General features: G+C 33.7%; 1 protein-coding gene across 3 annotated transcripts; it reads right to left on the bottom strand.

Moving 5' to 3' along the window:
- Nucleotides 1–45: 45 nt before the first annotated feature.
- LOC146934886 (O-fucosyltransferase family protein) lies at nucleotides 46–10,023 on the bottom strand. 3 transcript variants are annotated; one of them, XM_085750137.1, is made up of 11 exons: nucleotides 9,542–10,023; nucleotides 8,938–9,010; nucleotides 8,627–8,694; nucleotides 8,017–8,105; nucleotides 6,876–7,073; nucleotides 4,349–4,553; nucleotides 2,234–2,401; nucleotides 1,982–2,149; nucleotides 1,706–1,896; nucleotides 642–786; nucleotides 46–399 (listed from the first exon to the last, which is right to left on the bottom strand). In XM_085750137.1, the coding sequence occupies exons 1-11, from the start codon at nucleotides 9,905–9,907 to the stop codon at nucleotides 325–327; spliced, it is 1,746 nt and encodes a 581-aa protein (XP_085606263.1). In that variant the 5' UTR covers nucleotides 9,908–10,023; the 3' UTR covers nucleotides 46–324. The 3 variants fall into 3 exon arrangements, with proteins under 3 accessions (XP_085606263.1, XP_085606261.1, XP_085606262.1); XM_085750135.1 differs by having other exon boundaries at nucleotides 46–1,424; XM_085750136.1 differs by having other exon boundaries at nucleotides 46–786.
- Nucleotides 10,024–15,508: the final 5,485 nt, after the last annotated feature.

The raw sequence follows: 15,508 nt of genomic DNA, 5'->3' as shown, positions 1-15,508 counted from the left end.
GGGTGATAAATCCTGCTAATAATATATTTTGAAGAATTAGAAAGGTTACACACTACAACAATTTCAACCTTCTTATTTATACCAATAACTTTTTAAGTAATAAAACTCATCATGCACTGCTAATCTGAAAAGGTTTCTACAATGATTAGCTATTATACAATACAAAATAATATTTCTAAACTAATTTGGCACATGACATGAGGAAAATGAATCATTTGAGCAACAAGAGCAACTAATTGTTCCTCTTAAAAAAAAAAGAGCAACTAATTGTTATATTCTTTTATCATTGGTTAAATGAACTGCTTGGTCTAGTAACTTGAGTAGTCACAAAACTTGCCAGTCCTCCAAAAATGAATCTTCATCATCAGGTGGAACAAGTCTTTCTTGTGTTGCAACAATCTCATGTACAAAGAATTATAATTTCACAGCTAACTATTACATAAATCAGAGAAAATGAGAAGGAAAAAAAAAAAAAAAAACTGAAACCTTAGTTTATGGCTTTTCTCCAAGTTTGAATCAAACTACTTTTCTTTTTGAATTATAACTTGATGATATAGATAGAAATTACATCTATTGAACAATTTGATTTCCTAAAGACAATTCTTTTACACTTATAATTTCATGGTTTTCCCAATGTTAGCATTTTCATTTTTGGGTTCTACCTGTTTACACATGCAATCTGGCATGGGAAAAGTATATAGGGATTCACTAGCCTTTTTTACCTCGGTTCCCTTTTGATCACTATGGCGAAGCATGTCTTTCATTTGTTGCTTAAATACTTCCCATCTGCAAAATCAGTAATAAATATCAAACAACAAACATTACAAATGCATCCACCAGAAGGGACTTCTGAAAGATACATGTACTTGTGATAAGCGAATAAACGAAGGTTCTAATCAGCCTAAGAAGGATAAAAATAACCATACCATGTTACTTTTAAAGGAAAAATAAATTTTATTAAGAGAAAAGAGAGGATGTACAATTAGGGAGATCAGGGGTGGCCTTGAGGGTGGGCGGGAGGAGGACAACCCAGGGCACCATTTGTTTAGTTGCACCAAAATTATTATTTTACTTAGTAGTCGGCACTATATAAATATATTTATTTTTAACTCGCTTTGATTTATTCTATTGAAAATATATTTTAGAGAACCTTGATTATGAATGAATCTTTTGTAACAAAAAATGCAACAAGAAAGAAATTAGAATAATTAAAAGGATGCAACTTTATTGATTCGTCCAGGGCATCAAAAATCTTAGGACTGGTCCTGAGGGAGATCATCCGTAAAACAAGGACTGTATACAAGGTATTGCAATATAACAATCGAACAAGACTGCCTAAATCCTTTCCATAAATGAGATAGCAACTCCCATAAAGCTCTAAGCAGCCAAGAGCAGAGCAACAAAGACAGTCCAGAGAGCTAAACCTAACACATACCAAGTATATTTGTGTAAAATCCATCATAAAATTTTGAAAATTAGTAGGATGGTTCACGTATACCAGACACACACACACAGGCCCACCCATTGTTCGTCATACAACAACAACAACAGGAACCAAGCCAAATCCCACTAAATGGGGTCGGATACATGGATCAAACGCCTCCATAATGATCAAACGTCGTCATCTACTCAAATATTTTAATGTCTGGTGCAAGATACAACTTCAAAAATAGACACTAACCACTAAAGATAGTCAAAGCTGTACCTTATGTTAGGGTTATCGAATAATAGAGCCAATCTTCTTTTATCAGGTTTAATTGTCTTTGAATGCCCACCATACATATATCTCCTGTGACCCATCAAGAAGTGAGGAAAATTTCCACCTTGAGTTGTAACAAATACTTCACTATGAAGACAAACAGTATAATCAAGAGCAGCCAACCTAGATGAGTGGCCCTGCATCATAAACACACGTGTCACAAATTCCATTCTCCTGGAATTCCCTTACAGAATAAATAAGCATAAATAACTTCTCAAATACCTTAAATTGAGCAAGCTCTTCTGGAGTTGCCAGTGTATCTTTTGTTTGTAATCGTGGAAACATCTGTTTAAGTGGTGCCATGTACTTTTGTTCTTTATAAATTTTTCCAGCTGCAACATATACTAAGGTGGTATTATCGAAGCCCATGCCTCTAAGCATCATCCCTACCTGCAGCATCAAATAAAATGAGCTTCAAATATGAAGGAGATAGGAATCCTAAGAAAGGAAGGAAAAAAAAAATTAAGTGCATACCTCCAACGGAGTCAAAGGACATCTTCCATCCACCCGATTTGCACCAGGCTTTATTATCCTATGCTTTCTTTTGAATTTACCTCGCCAACTCCTTTCACGAGCGATATCCATTTCACGTTTCTCCTCTGCCCCACCGTCATACTCACAACATGAAAATGCAACCATATCCTTCATGCACAGAAAAAACTGTTATATATAATTGACGCAGAGCTAACCAAACACACACGGAACGCATGTGAAAATTGAAAATAGCATATTCATAATCATATACTAGACTTGTGGTCTACTACCATCAAATACACAAAAACTTATTTCTATTTTTAAGTTTAAATATAAGGCATAATCATTAAATTATTACAACTGAGAATAAAATAACCTAAATTATCCAAACTTTATTCTTATGCATTCTACATCATCACCCCCCCACTGGATTAACTCTACTCTGGAGAGGTAACATCTTGTACTATTCCAAGAGGTTCAACAAGCATTTATCACCTCCTCTCTAATGACAGAAGCCTGAGATTGGTATTGTATTTGTTGCCCTTGATATATGCTTTGCTACCAGCAGAAAGGAATATTGGCAATATCAAAACCGGTCTTTCTAGAGCTCAACCCATTCAGGGAGATTGGAAGGCCTTGTGGAGTTGGAAAGGACCACATAGAATTCAAACTTTTATGTGGATGGCGGCTCATGAGCGGTTGCTCACTAATTACCGTAGGAGTAAATGGGGTGTTGGAGCTTCTCCCATATGCTCTGGATGTGACAAAGATGTTGAAACCACTATACATGTGTTAAGGGATTGCCCATTAGCAACCCAAATATGGATAAGCTTAGTCCCTTCGAATCAAATATCTAATTTTTTTTCTTCTTTTGATTGCAGGGACTGGATCTTCAAGAATATCAATCATCAATTGCATGGTATTCAGCATAAAAAATGGAGCACAATTTTTATGGTGGCTTGTTGGCAGATATGGATATGGAGGAACAAAGCTATTTTTGAGGATGATTTTCAACGTCCAACTGACCACACTTACATGATTCTCAAGATGGTTGAAAATATAGACAAATACACGCAACATCCTCTTAATGTTCGCCAATGTGACACTATTTTCGTTGGTTGGAAAAGACCTCAGGAGGGGTGGGTTAAACTCAATTGTGATGGAGCATACAAAGATTCGTCAGGTCTTGCTGGTTGTGGTGGACTCTTTCGAAGCTCAGATGGCAGATGGATTAAAGGCTATTCACAAAAAATTGGAACCTGTGATGCTCTCTGTGCTGAAATGTGGGGAATGTACTTGGGAATGCAGCTTGCTTGGAGACAAGGTTTCCACAATCTTCAAGTGGTAAGTGACTCAAAAACTTTGGTTGACATGATCACAAGGAAAGTTACAATTAATGGGAACCCACCCACCTTGATTCGCCGCATACAAGACCTTTTAAAGTTGAACTGGCAGGTGCATTTCAATCATACCTGGCGGGAGGGAAATAAAAGTGCTGATTGGATGGCTAATTTTAGCTTCTCTTTGGACTCTTTTAACATTCATGTTATGGAGACTCCTCCTAGTGGGATCTTAAGTCTCATTTGTGATGACATTTCTGGGGCTTGCATGCCTAGGAAAATTCGTGTAACTCTTTAGTGTTTTTTTGCTTTTGGGCGTAAGCCCTCTTTTTCTACCAAAAAAAAAAAAAAAAAAAACTGAAGTCCTTGCCCAATTCAGAGAAAACACGCAGACCTAACTCTTTCGTCCCCATTCTGAAATTGAAGTGCTTGCCCAATTCGTAGACTTAATTACTTAATATCAATTGATGTAGAACCAAGGAACCAAAACATACCCGGAAAATAAAAATTGACAATAGTCTATGCAAAAGACATCAATAGATAGCAATCAATTGGGTATTTGTAAATTATAATCATATAGTAGGCATCTACTCGATCTCCAGTTAAATACTAAAGCCAAAATAAAATAAATTATCTAGTATCTACAAAAACATAAAATCCCTATATTATCAAAAACGAACTTAACATTGATTATCTTCAGTTTTGCATATCCATTCTGCATAAATAATGTATCTAGTAAATCTAAACGCACGAGTACAAAGATATTTTATAATACCTCCTCAAAACGAAGATGCACTGAAACATATTTCCCACCACTTTGGGAACTATGCTTCACCATCCGATCAACCATGCTTTCTGCAAGCGTTCTAATAGGTTCAGAAAATCTAAGAGCTCCAAAGTTGGCAAAGCACCTAAGCCCTTGGATTTTTGAGGGTACTGATTGAGCTAATCTGTTGGAGAAAGGTGCAATACGAACAGCCCTGCAACAAGCACGAACCAAGTCCTCTCAGGAGCCAAAAACAATATATTGGAAAAGATATGCTTCAAAGAGAATAATAGTAATCGAAATAAAAAGGCAAAAATACATCATGGGTCCTATAGTATAATTTTGTGTCCATGTAGTTAGAATTCTTTTGAAATAACTCAAGCAGAAAGGGAGTTCATTCGTACCTATAGTTTTATTAATTGCCAAAAAGAAAATACACAAAGATACTCCCCTAACAAAGGAAATTTTCAAGTCAAAGGTAAAATGTTAAAAGATACCTCTAAGATAGAAAGGGAAACCTTATATATAGACCTCCAACTAACTAACTAACAACCAAATGGCAAGGATAACAACTAACATAAATCCTAATTATCCTCATCCATATTGTTCATCCAATAATATACCAATAAGGGTTTTTCCTTGATATGATTATAATTCCCAATAGTAATCCTTTATTGTTTTTCCATGTCAAATTAATCCTCTATGTTTAAAAATGTTTACATCGTTGGACCGACCTTCATTCTCCATCCGCGTATGTTACAGATTTGTGTGCATAATCCCTAAATGATAGCATACTATAAAGACTCCTTCAACACACACACACACACACACACACACACACACACACACACACACACACACACTATAAAGAATGTCCATCACTCAGCACCACAATTAGAACCCTGTTGACAACAATGCCACAATCTTAGATATAAACTGAAAAAATCATGTTGATTTTGATGTTTTTATTGGATTAGATATTGTAACACTCATTTTGATGTGATTTAGATGCAATTTTGATGAACTGGTTATGACTTTTGGTTACATATATGAATGAAAAATGAAGTTTGGTACAACATTGTCGGCATTTTTAAACAAAGACTACCTTGACATGAAAAAAAGATAAAAGACTAAATTGATACAAAAAATTACCATAAAAGACACCTTGTGTAATTTTGCCTAATCGTAATAAAGAACTAGAACAGATTCAACAGGGTGCCTACAACTATAATGCCAGGGGATCAGGGTGTGGCATTTTTTGTAACATGCAACCTTTGACTCAATACCTTCCCTGCATCTGTTCCAAGTCAGCAGGGGGGACCACAAAACCAATAAACAATTCATGACTCGTCAGACATTCAAATTTTTTGATTTAAATCACCTATACAAGCTTTCGTTTTTCCTCTGGTTCTATATATAAGAAAAAACATGGAGTTTTCTTGTTCCAGTTAAAAGAAAAAATAGCAAATATTAAGATGCATTTACTTATTGCTCAAATGACTTTTATACCCTTTATATGTTTATTAAGAATGCATTTATTTCCCACATTAGTAAATGCATTTATTTCCCACATTAGTGGGTGTCAAGATATTTAATGTCAAGGTTATATTTGAAATAATCTTTCAAAAATAAATCATTAAATGAGCCTCCTTGGTTTTGATGATTTTTGTTTTTTCTTCTTAAATATGGGGCCAGAGCAAGTGTATAACATCTGAGTGCATTTCCACTTTTCACATTGGAACATTTAGTTTAACGAACCAATGCCAACTTTAACTTAACACACAACAAAATACAACCCATCAGTCTACCTGTTTTTAGCTGCAACAGCAACAATAACTTTACCCACCAAGCAGAGTTAGACTCTCATGATCAGTTGACACCATTACATTCTGCCAAAAGTCGAGTTTTCTTTAACGCCACAGCCATTCAAATCAAGTTCTTTTTTAATGCGTACGTTAAGGGTAACTTTTAGAATTGGCATCGTAGTTAAGAATCTAGATTTCAATTCCAATTCCAATTCCAATTTTGTGAGAATAAGACTTGACTAAGAATCTCGATTTTTATGTTTGGGAGAAAGTGATAATTGAGATAAGAGTTTCAATCAGAGCTGAAATAAAAGACTGTGATTTTAACAATTTATCAAGAAAATATAAATCAATTAAATTAAATATATTAAATATTATGTAAAATATTCAATAGAGCTTGATTGTCAAATTTGTCTCTAGTGGTTGAAGACTTCGTGTTCCATAAGTTATATCAAATCTATTTAAAATGTCAAGTACTCAGATACAATTGTATAAGTGAATATATACACGGGAAACTCAAGCAGCCAAAAATGTGATGCAAATCATGTTTAAGTTGCCAAAATAACGTATTCTCTCTATCTTCCATTAGAAAATGTGTTTATCATACAATTTTACATCTTCAGCATTTGTAATTGCTAATCAACTTTAAACATACAGCTGAAATTAATTTCAAGCCAGAAGAACTGGAAGACCAGTGAGGAATAAACAGGAGAAGAGAGAAAGGCACACACCTCATTTCCAAAAGCTGAGGAAGAACCTTCTTAAGATAGTGAGCTGGACTAGACCAAGCTTTTACTCTAAGATTGACAATGTTACTTATGTTATTGTCAAACTGTTGAAGTATGTCATCTGGAAGTTTTCTTACCACATGTACATGCTTCCCAAGTGACTGTATGAAGAAATTTTCATCGAAAATGTCACCGAAATGGCTGCAAGATGAAGGATACGTAAACTTTTCTAATTTAAACAAGAGAATTACAAAGAACCCTATGTTTGATATATACAAAACTTAACAAAGGTTGAATATCAGATGTCTCGGTTAAGCACAAAAAGGAGTGTAAATAAATCATCAAATTGTAGTTCCTTTAAATGATGTAATATAAGCCGATGTTGTGGCAACTAATGTAATGGACTCAGTTCAACATCTTTGACTATTACTTATGAGTCTTGCATTCATAAGTAAGTTTAAGATGACTTCCGACATTCAGGATATTCGATTGATCTTCTGTTCCAAGTGAATAGTGCTAGATATGTCAAAAAAGTAAAAGACCAAAACTCAAATAGATGCAGTATGCAGAGCTATCTGTTTTCATTTACAAAACTTATCAACTTTCTATAAGAGATAAACTACACACCATAGATAAATAAGTAAAAATTAAGAAAACGGTCACTCTCATTGTAGAAAAACAGAAGTATGCTCTATATAGTACCTAGCCTCACTTATTTTCCCTCACTAAAATGCATGGTATTAGTTGTGATTATTTCCTTTCTATCCATATATAACAATCCTCAAATTTGAAGTGCATCCCGAAGATTTAATACAACAACCTTAGCCTTTTACAACAAGTGGGGTCAGCTACAAAGATTTACTTAAAAAAAATTCAAGGCGATATTCCGTCCCCAGACTGTTCAATCTTTTTAAGATGAGATCCTATCAGACCTGTCTTGCATATGACCCATAAAAATGGTGGACCTCATGGAAGTAGAATGATGAAAAACGACTCATTTTTCATATTTAAACACCCATGTGAATGATATGGTTGAGAAGAAACTAAAATAGTTTGAGCAATATCAATGGGATTTGACAGCCATTAAAACAACAACCATAATCATGTTACCTATTTTACGACTAAGCATAACAAAATCAATTACCTTGAGTCTCTCCATACACTATTTAAATGAAATATTGGAATGACAAGAGTTGCATTTAGTAATCCAGCCACAGCAACTGCATCACATATCTGCATAGTGAGTAGTATAATAAGTTCGAGAACAATATGGACAGTTGGACACATGATCCAATGTGGAAAGCAAAACAGATCATCGATGTCTATCAAATAGCATTCAACATGTATGCCTGGCAGCCTACCACCATATTCAACATGTAATAGCCTCTATTTCACAATATTTTGTACTAAATAGCATATCGCAGAATAATAACAATTTGTTCAAATTCTGCTTTGCAATAGCATTATAGCCCCAATATAGCAGCTCTTTAACATCCCTGGATGATGATTCTAGAGATTGATTTCATAATAATTTATATTTGATTCTGTTTTTTTTTTTTTACAACTTGATAACAGAAACAGTTGAATAGAAAATAACAGCTTTATGATGATAATATTTTTTTCTGCTACCAAAAATGGGACTGGAGATATGAAATGGAATCATCATTCACGGGTACTATGTAAGATTCCTAATCCTAACTAAATAAATTAATGATTAGTAAAAATGAAATATTTGGTCTCATAAATAGGCATACCGACAAGCGTTGCTGATTCAGCCCACCATTTGCTTCAATTATAAGGTAACCATTTGACTTGGGAAATTCTAAGCAAAAAGAAAAGGAGAAAGGACAAGAAAAAGTTAGCAAGTTCTTTCAACAATTATAACAAACACGTATAGGTGAAGTTTGAATAAGAAATCCAAAGATAGCTAAGAAACAAAATAGAGTGAGAAAGGTGGAAAAGCTAAGCAATGCAAACGTGCAACAACCAAACAAGTAAAAGAAATGTTAAGAATTGGACAAAATGCTTTCCAGAAAAGAAGTAAAGATAAGAAACGAGAAAAAACCTATTTGAGGAAGAGTTTTATTAGCACATGGCTTCCATTGTGTATCCTCTTTCACACTCCAAGCTTTCATTAACTGTATCAATCAATCAACCACATGTTTTCAGCCAAACACTAAATATGTACATGATTCGAGCAACACAAAACACAAGAACACCATTTAATGGACTTAGATCTCACTCCGAAAAACTAACATATATACACTGACCGACCATATTTGGATTAGTTTATGAACAAATTATCTACTGACATAAACACTTGAATGGGTGTCTGAGAGAGCTTACAAAAATAGCTTATGGTGTGTCAGTGTTCATAAGCTATTTCCCTAAATAGTAGTTTATGAAAACAACTTATAGTGGAAACAATGACTCTGTTTGGCAAGAAGTGGGTGTCTGTTTAAGAAAGACTTGCAATGACTCTGTTTGCAAAGGCTTATAGTGACAGCAGAACCAAAAATAAGTCCTTTGCAAAAGCATGTTATAAAACAAGCCTTTCTTGTCATACGAGCTTATAACCTACAAACTCAAAATCAGGCATTGGCAAACAGAGCCATAATTTGAGCATATTGTCTATTTGAAAGAGAGAGAGAGAGAGAGAGAGAACTTACAACATTGAGAGAAGTTGAATTATTGGAAGAGAAGGAGGAGTCATTTAGCATGAAAGGCCAAAGATTATGAAAGAGTTGAGGACTTCTATAAAGAGAACCAGGAGGAGGAGGAGGAGGAGGAAGACGATGGTGTTTAGAAACAAGAACAATATCAAAGCTTAAAGAACCCATATACAATAACATTCCAGCAATATATAAAAGAGGTGCAAATAGCAATAAGCCTCTTCTTCTGAAAATAGCTGACATAACAAGATATACAAATTTGGACCATGATGATGATGATGATTTGGAAGAAGAGGATTTTCCAGCACCGACGCCACCGAGGCCGCCGCTCTTACTCCTTCCCAAGCGGCTGTACCCATGCATTTGGATCCGATGGCAATAAGTGAGTGTCTCAACAAAAGACTTCGATTTTGTTATTTTCAGCTGCCTTCTTCTTCTTGTTTGAATTTCATTATTATTTTATTACATATTAATTAATTAATTAATTAATGCATCATAGATTGAGTTGAATTGAATGTGAATGTGTGTGGTTGAGAGGTGAGATCACAAGTCTGAACACAACTCAAGGGATGGGATGGGATGGGATGGGATGGTTTAATTTCAGCACTTTGGTTTTCTTTTCTTTTTATAAAGTTGTGTTGTATATATGTGAGATATTATTATTATTTTATGCTAAAAGCAATAAGAAAGAGAAAGCAAGTGCGTGCGCAACTGCCAGGAAATTGCATGAGTAGTAGTAAGGGAAAATTACAGTTACCTCCCTTAAGTTTTCTTTAAATTACAAAGACACCCCTCTAGTTTTAAAATCAACACTAATCTCCCTTATGTTTTCATTAAATAGATTGATACCTCCCTTCTCTCTTTAACACTGTTATCTTTCTGTTAAAATGCAAATAGACTCTTTCTGTTAAAATGCAAATAAACTTGAAGTTGAAAATTGAAATTCACAATCTTTGACCATTTAAGTGTTTTTCTTATTCTGAAGATACCCTCCTCCCACTTAATTCCCTTCAATATCTGCCACAACTATAGCAGGAAGCTTAAACATATAGAGTAAATGTCGTGTATATATAGAAAAAGCACACAACTTAGATTTATCTAGAACAGGAGTGGAAACTGTGATTTGGTGTAGAAAATACCTTCAATAAACGATATGGCCATCCATATGCATTACAAAGTGCTCTAAACAAGGAAGGATTTGAAGATCGACAGAGTCTAATTGCTTTAGCACACATTGATTTATTAATGGACTTATGAATTTGAAAGTCACAACAGAGATGGAAATAAAGATTTGGATTAACATCTTTGGGTTCAATTAGTTGCATCGGTTGATGCATTCAATCATAGAGAGGGTTAATTCATAGCACCAAGACTATCCACTGTAAGTCTGAATTAACGGATGATTAACAGAATTAAATTGAGGGGAGGTAATTGTATTTTTGAAACTAGAGGGGATGTGTGTGTCTTTTAACCAAACCTAAGGGGAGGTCTTTGTAATTTTCCCTAGTAGTAATAAATCAGACATTTTAAATGTGTTTTCATAAGTATCAAGTGTCTTTCGTAACCTTAATTCTTCAAATTACTAACTTTGACCTCACAAATTATTATGATGATATACTATTACTGCTACTCAAATATTTTTGTACACTTTGAAACCAAGTAGTAGGACAAAAGGGTCATGTTAACTTGTGCCCTAAGGGCACAAGTGTTCCCCTTCCACCCAATTTGTATTGAAAAGACAAAATTTCAAACTTTTAATATATTGAATGCACAATTTCCAATGAAAAGTTTTTATGTTTAGTTTCTAAACTTGTGCCCTAAGGGCACAAGTTAACATTTCTCAAAAAACAAAAATAGGATAAAGTAATTGAGTGTAAATGGTTTCACTTGTATGCTTTCAATCATTTATAATTTTTTAATTGTAGTATCTAATAAGCACTTAATCCCTCCAACTTAATATCTCATACAATTTTTTTAAATGAGACCCACAAATCAACTATCAATAACTTTATATAATTATATATCAATTTTTTAATATTAAAATGTGTGAGTCCCACTTATGATTGTGGGTCTTAAGTGAGATCTTGGGTCCTATAACCCCCAAAAAATTTCTCCCCAATAAAGATACATATTAAATACCGGGTCTTAAATGGTGAAGATCTCATCATTGGAGATAGTCTAAGGGTAAACCAACTATTATCAATGATGTTCAAAAAGATCAAGTTCAAATCTTATTATAATACTCACTTCATATCTTTTTATTATTTTTCATTTGCAAGAAAAATTTGTTTCTATACTAATTTTATCATTGAAATCAAACACAATTAATCATTTTCTTAAAAATTGTGAATCGACTAATACTTTGAGATGGAGAGAGTGTGTTTTTTGTCAAGTAGTCTAGTGGTGTTAGAAATTCACATTTTTAATGTGAATAAGTAAGGTATTAGAGATTCAAACCCTAACATATGCATATATTATGCAATGTGAACGTCCTTATCAACTAAACTAAGATTGTGAAGACAAATATGCCCCTACTTACTCCTTTCGTTTAAGGGAAATGTTAACTTGTGCCCTTGGGGCATAAGTTAAAAGGCTAAATGTAGTAAAAAAATTCTTGAAAATTGTGCATTCATGCATTAAAAGTTTCAAAAGTTGTATTTTCAATATAAAAGTTACTTTGAATTTCCATTTTAAGTTCCTTAACTTGTGCCCTTAGGGCACAAGTTAACACGACCCTTCGTTTAATAATAATAGTTACTTTTACATTTTTTAACAATTTAACATTTATTAATACATTTTTATTTATTGAATTTCATTTCACTTGACTATTTTACTAACTATAACTAATAAGAGTATTTTAATAAATTATATTATTTTTTTTCATTAAAGGAGAACTTTAGCATAATAGTAAAGTTGTTGTCCAGTCAATGAGGTGATACTCCCTCCGTCCCATATTAAGTGACCTAGTTGACCATGTCACGTATGCCAATGCACAATTTTTAACTTAAATATCTTTAATAATTTATTAGAAAAAATTATGAAAATCTAATATTTTGAAAATATTCATCGTGACGAATTCAACAAGATCTTATATGCTATATTTTGTATTTATGCATTAATAAAAAAATGAGGTCAAAACATGTTATATGAATAATACACTTTTTAAAATTAGGTCATTTAAAACGAGATGGAGGGAGTAATATTTAATCAAACTTTACTTTATTTTTTGTCAGCACTCACTCCAGTTATTAAAATTTCCGAGGATTAAGATAGAAAAATAAAATAAAAAGAATAGTTACTTGCAATGTGGAGAGGAGACAGTGGAACTGTGTACTGTAATACTATTGCCAGTATTGGATAAGATGATGAGCTATCTTCAACTATATCACGTGCGATACGCGTGTCTCTGTTTTACAAACAAAGAAAACAATAAACTGCTAAGTTTGGGTTGGTTGGTACGACTGTAGCAATCTACAAATGATCTGTTGATCCATTAACTGGCTGAAGGCATCTGCACGTACATTAATTTTATTTTTGGCTTAATTGCATGTTTGGTCCCTTATGTTTATTTTAGTTTTTAAGTTGGTCCCTTATGTTTTGAAAGTTTCAAGTTGGTCCCATACGTTTATTTTAGTTTTCAAGTTGGTCCCTTACGTTTTGAAAGTTTCAAGTTAGTCCCTTATGTTTATTTTAGTTTTCAAGTTGGTCCCTTATGTTTATTTTAGTTTTCAAGTTGGTCCCTTATGTTTATTTTAGTTTTCAAGTTGGTCCCTTATGTTTTGGACCGACTTGAAAACTAAAATAAACATAAGGGACCAACTTGAAAACTAAAATAAACATAAGGGACCAACTTGAAACTTTCAAAACGTAAGGGACCAACTTGAAAACTTTTAAAACGTAAGGGACCAACTTGAAACTTTCAAAACGTAAGGGACCAACTTGAAAACTAAAATAAACATAAGGGACCAAACATGCAATTAAGCCTTTATTTTTTTACATCAAACTTTATACATAAATCTTAGGTAAATAAATCTTAGGTAAAACGAAAATAAGTTGTCTAGAAGTCTCAGCTCAACTGGCAAATGCCGAAATTGCAAGGTCGGACGTCGTGACCAGAGTTCGAACCCAGGAGCTCACAGTTATGTGTGAGTTTATTTTCAGTGGATTACCACTTCATCTAAGACCAAATGTGTGGGTTTATTTTCAGTGGATTACCACTTCATCTAAGACAAAAAAATGTTTATTTTCAGTGGATTACCACTTCATCTAAGACCAAATGTGTGGGTTTATTTTCAGTTGATTACCACTTCATCTAAGACAAAAAAAATTAAAAACGAAAATAAGTTACGTTATTAATCGAAAATAAGTTGCGTTATTAATCTTTTTCTAACGACAAAACCAATCTTCTTAAGTATAAACCATAGAGTTAAGATATGTATTATATTGTTATGTATGACCTTTGAACACTTTGTAGAATATTGACAATCTTTTGTGTAAGAAACTCAAGTACAAACCATAGAGTTAAGATTTGTTATGTATGACCTTTGAACACTTTGTAGAATATTGACAATCTTTTGTGTAAGAAACTCAAAACTGTCAAACAAAAATGGTATAAAAGGAGTTGATTTGTCGGAACTCTTTGCTTGAAGCATGTTGATTCATTTAGTTATTAAAAAAAATGTTTATTTATTTTATTAAATTATAAAAATGGTTATATTTTAATAAAAATTTGTTGGAACAAAATGTGTTTAACACTACCCTTTAGAGTTTTGATGATAACAAGGTATTAAAAATTGTCAATTGGATATGCTAATATTTGTTCAAGTGTACAAGACCATAGACAAAAATTTGATATCTTTATTAGGTTCTGGAAGAACATAAGAGAGCTATGGAATCAACAAAAAGGAAGCTTGAAGCATCTGAAGAAAAGTGCTTCTGAAGTCAAATGCTCCTGAAGTGATGACGTCATCAGAAGCAAGTTCATCAGAAGCACCTCATCAGAAGCTATATCACCAGAAGCTGAAGTTCATTAGAAGATGAGAGACTTAAAGCTTCAAAGTTTGTTCAGAGGATTTAATCACGCCTAGCTTTGCAGAAGACCAGTAGAGTGTATTAACAGCTATTTTGAAAGGATTTGAAGACATTGAATGCTTGTTCTTTGAAGAGCGTTGACAAGGTACAATTGTACGAAGTGTACAACCACTACCTCCACTACTCTGTTTTTGTCTCTGCTACAGGACAAGAAAAACAGCTATGCCTGCAACGATGTTCCTTCATACTTGGAATGGATTTGAAATTGATCCTTCATAGGACAATAACCATATCAGGCAAAAGATCAGGTGATTGATCAAAGCTTCAAACGACTCTATTTTGATGTTCTGGCAATTCACAACGTCTCTTTCACACCTCTATATAAAGGAGTGAAGACTTGGAGAATTGTAAGAGACTCAACAACAATTTACAAGCACCAAAACTCTGCCAAAATTGTTCTGCATCAAAAGTTCACTTAGAATTTATTATCAAAGTTCGTATCTTAGAAATTCTAAAGTCTTAAGAGTCGGTATCTGATTTGTATAGTGAACACCACTGATTGTATATTAAGTGTTCAACCTCAAACAATTTTCTTTGTAATTCTGTTTGAATAGAAGTCTCTTGATTGTGTTCAGGAGCATAGGAAATCTCTTGCAGTTGGGCTTGAGTAGTTTGAAGTCTCTTGCTAGTTTTAGCTGTGAGCATTTGTAATCAGATATTACATTTTAGTGAACTCTCCTTGGAAGTGCAAGAGAGACAGGACTACTTCTGGTTTGTGGAAGGAACCTGTATAATTGCTTTGTGTCTTTCTTCTCTCTCTCTCTCTCTCTCTCTCTCTCTCTCTCTCTCCCTCTCTCTCTCTCTCTCTCTCTCTCTCTCTCTCTCTCTGTTTTATCCGTTGCATTTAGATCCTGAACATCACTTCAGAAGTGG

Source organism: Medicago sativa, chromosome 3 (genome assembly GCF_051527215.1).
Source record: "Medicago sativa cultivar Bolivia chromosome 3, Bolivia_mono, whole genome shotgun sequence".
In the NCBI taxonomy this organism is placed as follows: Eukaryota; Viridiplantae; Streptophyta; class Magnoliopsida; order Fabales; family Fabaceae; genus Medicago; species Medicago sativa.
This window is presented reverse-complemented; position numbering and strand designations above follow the sequence as displayed.